This window comes from Cystoisospora suis (assembly GCF_002600585.1).
Source record: "Cystoisospora suis strain Wien I chromosome Unknown contig_1078, whole genome shotgun sequence".
In the NCBI taxonomy this organism is placed as follows: domain Eukaryota; phylum Apicomplexa; class Conoidasida; order Eucoccidiorida; family Sarcocystidae; genus Cystoisospora; species Cystoisospora suis.
In genome coordinates, this window is record NW_027153879.1 from 1 (window position 1) to 9,479 (window position 9,479).

At 41.3% G+C, this 9,479-nt stretch overlaps 1 protein-coding gene across 1 annotated transcript in view; it reads right to left on the reverse strand.

The window, feature by feature from the left end:
- Positions 1 to 142: 142 nt before the first annotated feature.
- Positions 143 to 9,479, reverse strand: part of CSUI_002589 (transmembrane) — a gene marked incomplete at its 3' end in the record, with an annotated part of 14,286 nt that continues 4,949 nt past the window's right edge. The window contains exons 3-13 of the mRNA XM_068062789.1: positions 8,461 to 8,718; positions 7,913 to 8,053; positions 6,550 to 6,916; positions 5,584 to 5,854; positions 4,831 to 4,957; positions 3,923 to 4,059; positions 3,450 to 3,590; positions 2,786 to 2,884; positions 2,014 to 2,126; positions 1,173 to 1,387; positions 143 to 246 (exon numbers count right to left, since the gene is read on the reverse strand). Coding sequence (XP_067925233.1) covers positions 143 to 246; positions 1,173 to 1,387; positions 2,014 to 2,126; positions 2,786 to 2,884; positions 3,450 to 3,590; positions 3,923 to 4,059; positions 4,831 to 4,957; positions 5,584 to 5,854; positions 6,550 to 6,916; positions 7,913 to 8,053; positions 8,461 to 8,718 — 1,973 coding nt within the window. The remainder of the gene's footprint in view (positions 247 to 1,172; positions 1,388 to 2,013; positions 2,127 to 2,785; positions 2,885 to 3,449; positions 3,591 to 3,922; positions 4,060 to 4,830; positions 4,958 to 5,583; positions 5,855 to 6,549; positions 6,917 to 7,912; positions 8,054 to 8,460; positions 8,719 to 9,479) is intronic.

Below are 9,479 nucleotides of genomic sequence, written 5' to 3' on the forward strand. Positions count from 1 at the left end.
TCGAGAAGTGTGTTTTGGCTTGAATAGTAGCCGTAGTAGTCGTAGTCTCAGTAGTGGGACGCACTCCATGGACAGGTGGGTAGAGAGACTTTTGGCAGGAGAACAAGATGCAGCTGGACTTTCGAGCAGGGAGGAATCGAACCCCCANNCGTATGAGTAGAAAGAGAAAGAAGCAGGGAGGAATCGAACCCCCAGAAGGAAAGGAGAAGTTCATCCTTATGATATATTCTCCTTCAATATCTGCCTCTACACACAAGCCAGAAGAAGAAGACAGAGAGAAGTCGTAAGAAGACAACATACATCGCCACCTTGAAACGGACGGAGGCTTCATCCTCGACCGATCTATCCTTATGTCTCTGCAGTCTCTTTAGTGAGTTAGAATTGATCTGTCTATCTAGAGATAGGATGTGATATATGGAGAAGGAAAAGAAGCGGAAGGAGGTGACGATAAAACAACTACTAAGTTCACAGGTGAGATGCCATAGGAACACAGGGAGAGAAGGAGAAAGAGATAAGGAAGTGGACTGATATTGAAGAGAAGGAAGAAGAAAGAAAAGGAGAGATGAAGAGAGATAAACGAACAACGCAAAGACTCCAAGAAACATACAGCCGAAATTTACATATAGATATGTATAGATAGATAGATAGATATAGATAGATATAGATAGATAGATATAGATAGATATAGATAGATAGATATAGATAGATAGATATAGATAGATAGATATCTGAATATCTATAACACACGCGACCTCATTCTCTTTGTTAGACATATATATATACATACATAAGTATATGCCTATATACACATATATACATAAAAGCATACGTATATATATACAGGCATATGCATATACATAGAGATAGAGAGATAGATTAAAGACAGATAGATAGATTAAAGATAGATAGATAGATCATATACATAGGTATAGACCACGGGCCCCCCTAGGAGCATGTACTCTACAGAGGGATATACATAGAGAGAGCAACAGTAGTAGTAAGATTCTCTTTTTGTCTTCTTCTCGTCTTCATCCCCCCTCTCCTTCTTTCCTTTTTCTCTTTCTTCTTTCTCTCTGTGTACACATGCCTTCTGTCTACTAACTCCTTTCTGCCCTGTCTCTCTCGCTTTCTCTCTTTGAGACGTGTGTATTTCTTTTCTATTGCGAAGTTACCTAGGAAGAGATCTGTATAAGCTTCGGCGAGTTTTTCTTGCGGTCGATCTTTGGGATAGATCGTCAATCTCGGCTCGGAAGTTAAATTGCCGTGAGAAGCATTCACATGCAACTTGAGAATCGATTGCCGAGGGATGTACACATGGAGATAGTGATAGCCTCCAGAAGGAAGAAGAAACTGCTTATCTAGCGTCATCTCCACCCCTGCCTCGCCTCTGAAACGCAAACAAAAGAAGCAGAAGAACATAAAAGATAAAAAGAAAGAAAGAAAAGATGACGAAACACAAAGAAAAAGAAGATGCGCATATGGAGAGAGAGAGAGAAAGAGATGAAGAGACAGAGGGAGTTGGAGAAAGAGAGATATAAACACAGGTGTCCCTACATACAGATGTATATATACATATATCTATGTCTATATATATATATATATCTGTATATAGGCCAGTTGAGCTGTAGGAGAGAGTTTGAATGAAAGAGATGAGAAGAGAGAGAGGAAAAAGAACAAGAGAAAGATGAAATAAATAAAGATGTCTCCTCTTATCGAGTATTCTCTCTCCTATTCTTTCTTCTTCTTCTTCGCGTTAAGAGACTGTTGCCATGAAGGGAAGAGACAAAAAGGGGCGACTGCATGCGAGAGAAAGAATAGATGGAGAGACACTTTTAGCAAACTTCCACGATCAACTGTGGTCATTCTTTTTGCTATTTCATTAAGACAGAAGAAGGAAGAGGAGTCGAAAGCAAAGAGAGAAAAAGAGAAAGAAAAGACCAAAGAAGAAGAGATGAAGAGACAGAGATAAAGAAACAGCGGAATGAGAGTTCGATCTTCATCTTCTCTCCTTACCGTATATATCGAGGTAGATGAGGAGTCTCATGATTGCATAGCCATGTGCTGCTATGAAGGTTATCTCCGCCTCTACCAACTAAACGCAAATCGATGCTGAATGGCACACACAGCTATCCACACAGAAAGGAGACAAAGAACAAGAAGAGAATGAATGAATGCCAAGAAGAAGAGGAAGAGAAGAGAGAGAGGCAGAGAGAGAGAGAGAGAGAGAGGAAAGTCAGTCTAATGGGATGGTAGATACTGCAGTCTCTACACACCTCTAACTGGAAGGAAAAAGAAAAAGAAAAGAAGAGATGAAGTTTAGACCTGGGAGAGAGAGAGAGAAAACATAAGACACATTGATTGATTGCCTACATACACATAAATAAAGTAAAGAAAGAAAGAAAGAGAGTTCTCGTGGTCTTCGTAAAGACAGAATAGACCACGTATGTCATAGTAGTAGTCATAGTAGGTATGCATGTAGTATTCAACTGACAAAAGAGCGAAATAGGCATCGAAACGATCACTATCATTCTCCGGTGTATGTACGCCTTGGAGATAAGAAAATGAACAACCTTTCTTCTCCTCCTGTTTTCTCCATTCCTTAGCTGTCTGTGTGAGATACGAGGACGTAGAATGAAAGTCTAGTGTCCATGTAATAAGCAAGAAGAGAGAATATGAAGTGTACAGACACCGCCACGAAAAAGGTAGAAAACGCCTCGGAGAGAGAAGGAATGAAAGAGCACGAGAGAAGGAGAGAAAATGTGGAAGAAGGGAGAAGAGTCTTTACCTCGTGGACTGCATTGGCAGCATTTTGGTCGATTGTCTGAGGCGAGAGAGCCAAAAGCTCTGCGACGTACTCCCCTGCATCTAAAGGACCAACGAGATGCTGTACATACACCCCAAGAAAACACAAGGAGAAATCGCACAGGCATGAATACATTCGAAAGACGAACATCTCTACACACCATCCGCACATCACTATACATACCACACACATACATCCTGCTTCCTTAGAATCCATCTTTTTATCCTTCTATCTCTCTATATGCCGCAAACGAGACCTTTCTCGTGACCTGCATATGACGAACAAGACGCAGAGAAACGAAGATCTAGAAAAGAAGAGATACGATATATATATATTTATATATATACACTACAGAGAAGCACAAGTCTATATCTATATGTGTCTATATATATGTCTATACACTCATCTTTGCATCCAGGCTCCATACATACATGTATATACACAGAGAGAGAACGAAAAGAGAGATTTCTTTCTGCGAGAAAAAGAGGAGAAAGATGAAGAGAGAGGACAACCATGACGGGACGAAAAGAGCAATGGAGAGTCAACTACATAACTCGAGAAACAGAAGACGAGGGCAAGTCTTTCTTTCTTGCTTTTCTTCTTTCTCTTTCACTTTCGAAGAAGCTTTTCTTCGACTTTGACTTACTTGGTAACTTGAAGAGAAGGAGAGAGGATAATAATTGCCAGTCTTATCAGGAGAATCTTCTGCATTTTCCCCTTCTTTTCGAATGATCGCAGACACATCGACCGCTGCAAAATCCGACAGCACCGCGATGTGTACATACACCTGAAGGGACAAAACAGAAGAAGAAGAAGAAACCCTAGTCAACTCTCAGGTTGTTACATTCCGATCTGTCACTATATCTTTAGAGATTTCGCTAATTTCTCTGGAAATGGAAGTGAAGAGACAAGTAAGAGCGAAAGAGGGAAAAGAAGGGAAATCTATAGTTATCTTCTTCTTGTCTACTTCAGTTCATTCACTCTCTCTTTCTTCTTCTTCCTCCTTCTCGTATTATTCATGTAAGCAACTCGTGAAGATGATAGAAGCCACGAGTAAGAAGAAAAGAAGGGAGAGAGAAGAGAGAAGGAGCGAGGGAGGTGTGTCTTGTCTTGTCTTACCTGTGTGAGGCTCTTCTGTACGGAGAAGCGACTCCTGGCAATTGATATGAAAGAGCTCTCAACCCCCGAAGGAGGAGGCGTCAGCTTGTACATAAACACTCGGAAATTTTCTTCTTCTTTCCCAAGCTCCAACGGACCTAAAGAGTGAAAAAGAAAGAAAGAAAGAGTGAGAAAGAAGGGAATGAAAAAGAAGGGTGTGTGTCTCTCTCTCCAGCATCATCTGTGTCTCTCATCTCCCAGACAGTTCGATCTAGAGAATATATACATATACATAAATATCTAAAATATTCACATAAGCTGTATGTCTCTATCTCTATCTATACATAGATGAATGTGTCTGTATATTTATCTATGTCCATATCTATACGTCTATATAAAGAACGAGTTCCTGAACGGAGAAGACGGGTCATGAGACAGAACGAAAGAGATGTTTTCTTTCCCTCTCTCCTCTCTAACTAGATAGGAGCAAATAGATACATGTATAAATGCACGTGTATATATATAGCCTATAGATATGGGGAAGCTCCTAAGCTAGTGAGTCTTCTACCTTGAATAAACCGACAGGACTTGGGAGAGAAACGTTATTATACATACATACATACATACACATACAGACATATAGATATAGATTCAGATATATACATATATTTATATGAGTACGTGTAGATTTGTGTACACGTGCCGTCCAAACTTCTACTTGTATCTATCTGGGGGCATGCATGCACATTCATACGTATTGACAGACATACACACATAGAGAGAAGACGAGCAACAGGAAAGAAGAGACCGTACATCTATCTGATAGACAAGCGGAGACGAAGAGAGGTAGACAGAGACACGAAGAGGAAGAGGAGAAGGAGAAAGAGAGAAGAGAGAGAGAGAGGGGGGGGGGCAGTCAAGTGGCTTACCTAGATCTATAACAGTATCTGAAGGTTGAGGTATGGCAAGAGGAGGCGGGGTACTGGGAGAGATCAAGAGAGGAGGATAAGATAAACCACCATTCATACCGTTGTCTCGATATCTGCAGCTATATCTCTACACAAACCAACAGACAAAGAAAAGGGGGAACGAAAGACCTAATGCTTCCCTTATCTCTTAGACATTCATCTAAGGAGAGAAAGTGCCATACAGACATGGATTCTTACAGATAGACAGATTACTGACGGTAGATACGCCGATTGAAGAGATAAAGAAAGAGATAGATAGATAGCTAGACTGAAGATGGAGAAATAGGGTCAAGAGATATAGAAAGACTGGTAGACTACACATAGATAGATCGATAGATTAAGGGCAGAGAGATAGATTAAAGATAGATTGGAGATGCATCGATGGATAGATTCGAGATACATAGATTCAAGATAGATCTATTAACTACCGGTCCTATGGCCCCCTGTCCCTATTTTTTTCTCTATCTAGTGTACATGAGAGATATTTCCTTACAGTGTCAATACAGCTGATAGACATCCATCCTACATCCCTTTATTAGACGAGTGAAGATTTCCTAGTAGGGACAAGGAAGGTGGAAGAGGCTCATCTCCCTTCTGTCCTTGTTTCTCTCGGGACAGCCTCTCTCTTTGCAAGTAAGAAAGAGAGAACGTAGAAGAGGAAAAGAAAACCTCTTCCTTTCTTTCCCTTTCTTTCTTTTCTTCTTTCTTTCTTACCTCATTAAGAAGAGAGACAGGCTTGATGGTGAGGTGCATATAAAATCCGTCACATGGAGGCAGACCCCCAAGAGGATACTCCGCATATAAGGCGAGTCGATACTCTCCAGGAGACACTCGACAGTGGAGTTCAACCATCCCACTACTGTCTCCTCCGAAGGTCTTTTCATCGCAGACAGCTCGCATGCTATCCACATTCTCGGGGGTCCCCCCTGTCGTTAAAGCCGTCCTCAATCGTAGGCGAGTTTCGAAGAGAGACAGACGCACATCACTGAAGAAAGGACGGGAGACAAAACATAGACAGAAGAAAAGAAGAGAACAAGGACAACAAGAGAAACTCCAGATGAAGGGACTGTTAAAGGGGAAGATCCAGCTTCTCTTTAAACACACATAAATATAAGAGGATATAAGATGCGAATGCCTACAACATATACATGCATGTGAAAGGCCGACTATTCAAGTAGAGACAACATAGACACGTGAGCCCCTAGTCTCGAAGGAGATTTCTTAAGAAACCTACATACATATATATAGAGAGAGAGAGTGCACACGTCGCTTTATAGATATATATATATATATGCCTATATGTACGTGGGTCTATTTGTAGGGAAAGAGACTGATCAGGATGGTTAGTATTGTCGCTGTATGTATGTATGCATGCAGTATTTCGCCCTCTCTCTTCTGATTCTGCTCCTCGACCCTTCAAAGAAGAGAAGGAGTCATGCTGACTGTCACTGGAGGCGAACAAGGCAAAAAATGAAGAAGACGAGAGCCAAAAGCGAGAAGAATAGATTAAAGCTGCATAGACGTTCTCTCTGTGGAATTATCAAGTCTTGCCTAAATGATCCAAAGATCGCTAAGAATACACACACACACAGAGAGAAAGAGAGAGAGGGGGAAGAAAATGCACTATCTATCTTTCTTCTTGTTGTTGTTTATATCTGTTGTTTAGTGGGGGATCTTTACCTGACTTCTTTGATATGAAGATTGATAAAATGGATCATCTCGTCTACTTCATCTGGAGGAAATCCGAACCAATCCTTTAGATCTAGACTTCTTGCATGCACCGCTCCCACTCCTTCCTCCTTCTTCCCTGGGGAGCTCCCCACCCCTCCTTCTTTGCTCGAGAGAACGACCATGGATTCGTCGATCTGATGGATCTCTCCAGGTAGCCTTGCGAACTTGCAATTCCATGAATGACTTCCCACCTCGAAAGGAGTTAAGCGAGCCTCATAGTCGACCTTATATTCGAAGTCAAACTGAATGCACTGCGTCGAGTGATCCTCTAAGAACATAGGCTCCCCTGCTAGAATCCAAATTTTATATGTAAAGCCTACAGAAAGGAACGAAACAGAAATAGATGGAAAGAAGAGACAGAAAGAAAAGAAAAGAGAGAGAGAAAAAGAGAGAGAGAAAAAGTCACAGGGAAAGAGAAAAAAGAAATGATAAGAAAGAATATAGATAGATAGATTAAAGATAGATAGATAAATGTAGAGACGGGAGAAGAAGAAGGTTTCATATGGATTGATTGGTTGGCTACCAGCCTTTGTAGTATAAGAACAGTGAGAGTACCCCCACTAGTAGTAGTAGTAGTAGAGGTATACTAGTAGTAGTAGTGATATAGATCAGTAGCTGTACTACTACTACTATGGCTAATATGATGACTACTCCTATTGGTCCTCCTTTTCGTATGTATGAAGAAGACTCGTGGCGACCACACAAAATTCCTAAGTCACTCCTCCTCCTCCTACCACTAGAGCTACTATTATTACTAGTAGGAGGATTCCTACGACTACTACTGCTACTATTAATATTCCTATTATTCCTATCACTATTCCTACCAGAGCTCCTATGACTAGTATGGGAACGATATGAACAGCAACGACAGCAATTTCTCCTCCAACGATGAGTTTAATTGGTGCCCGATAAGAATCAAAACGACTACTACTACTACTACAAGGATTCGAAAAAGAAGAAGAACTTCGAGGAGTAGCGCAGGAGTAGTAGAAGTAGTAGTAGTGACTACTACTAGCACGACTACTACTACTGCTACGAGGATGTTTGACAAGAATAGCAATTACACCACCCTATCACTTTGATGGCTCATCTTTCTCCTTCTTCTTCTTGTTGTCCTTCTTATCATTCTTCTACTGGCAGAGCGGTAAAGCACCCGCATAGAGACGTAAGAAGCATAAAGTTCATCTTCTTCCTTATAAGAAAAAGAAGAAAACGACGAGAACTCATATCGAATCGAGAGAGAAGAAACAACCTATACACTTCCTTCCTCCTTTTCTTCTTTCTTTCTTTTTCTTTCGATTGAGGGAGGTACCTGTTGGCATAGCATGATCAAATAGCTGTCCGTTGTATGTAGGGGTCCCCCCCATACAACCTAAGAGACACTGCGGCCTCGTCGCCGTCGCGTCTGGCAAGGCCTTCTCATCAAACAACTCTAAGACCAATTGAAGAGGACCTACACAAAAAGACACAAGAAGGAAAGAAAGGAAAAGAAGAGAGAGATGAATGAAGACTATGAACAGATCAATACGTAGCATGTACATACCGACATATATGAGAAGGCTTCAAGTTGATAAGATAGGCGGGTCAGGTGGAGAGACAAGATAGTCTACGTACTCCAACCTACATAAAGGTTTCTATTCAGGTGTACATACACCTCAAAGACGTCATGAACTTCAGCGTCACACTGAATTAGAACCTATGTACGCACGTACAGACATCTACACACATAGGTCAGGGAATACACCCCGATACAGAGAGGTAACTCTCTTTATGCAGCAGCTATCCTCCTTGTCTATCTCCCCAGTCAGTCATATGAAGAGAGCGAGAGGAGAGGTGACGGAGTGAGGGTTTGATACATACCTGATAGAAATCGGAAGGAGAGTCTGAAGAAGAGCCTAGCGAATCGATGAAGACGTCGAGGCACTTCGATTGTCGTGTGCCACACAGCTAGACTGTAAGGCGACCAAGGCGCGAGATTTCGAAAGACAAAGACATAAGGCATTTCTGGCGAATTTGACGAGGTGAAAGGAGCATCGCCGAGCTTCTGCGTTAAGCCATTCTGTGAAGGAAGAGAAGATTCCTCCGGACAATTCGCTGGAATATGAAGGGGCATTCGATCTACACACACCAAGGAAAGGAAGAAAAAGAAGAAGAAGCTTATTCATGAGAAAGAATGGGAGAAGAAGAAATCGAGAAGAAGAGAGAGAAAGAGAGGTAGGAACAGAGATAGAATAGAGATAGACGACACATTGAAAAGGGTACGGACCACATGTAAGGATGGTGTCTATACAGACGGACGATGAGATCTCTGTATTTCTATCCAGACCTATCTATCTATATATGTAACGATCTATGTATCTACCCTCTACCTCTATCCATCTATTCGTGTAAAGTATTTGTAGCTATATCTATCTACGAATCTACCCTCTACCTATATCTATCTATCTATCGTAACTATCTGTGTATCTAGCCAGTGTGTGAGGTATCATCGCCTGTTAGCCTAGCCTAGTAGGGAGCTCAATAGAATCTCCTATTCTATGAAACATGGTGTATGGAGATCTACCTGTATAGATAGACCTTGTGCGTGTGTAGCAACATAGAAGAAAGAGAGATAGAGATATCTAAACAAAGGACAGACAGTCTAGAAGGAATGAGAAAGAATGACCTCTCAGCATTGAAAAGACGGAAAGGAAAGAAAGGACACATCGACCGGACAGAAAAAAAAAGAAAGAGACAATCTACCAGGGAGTACTTCATCTTCTATAGCATCATCTATCACGCAAGATACAGCAAATCTATCTCCCTCTCTATCTTCGATTCTCATCTACCTTTCATCCATCCACTTTTATCTTTCAGTCTATCTCACAGTCTATCTATCT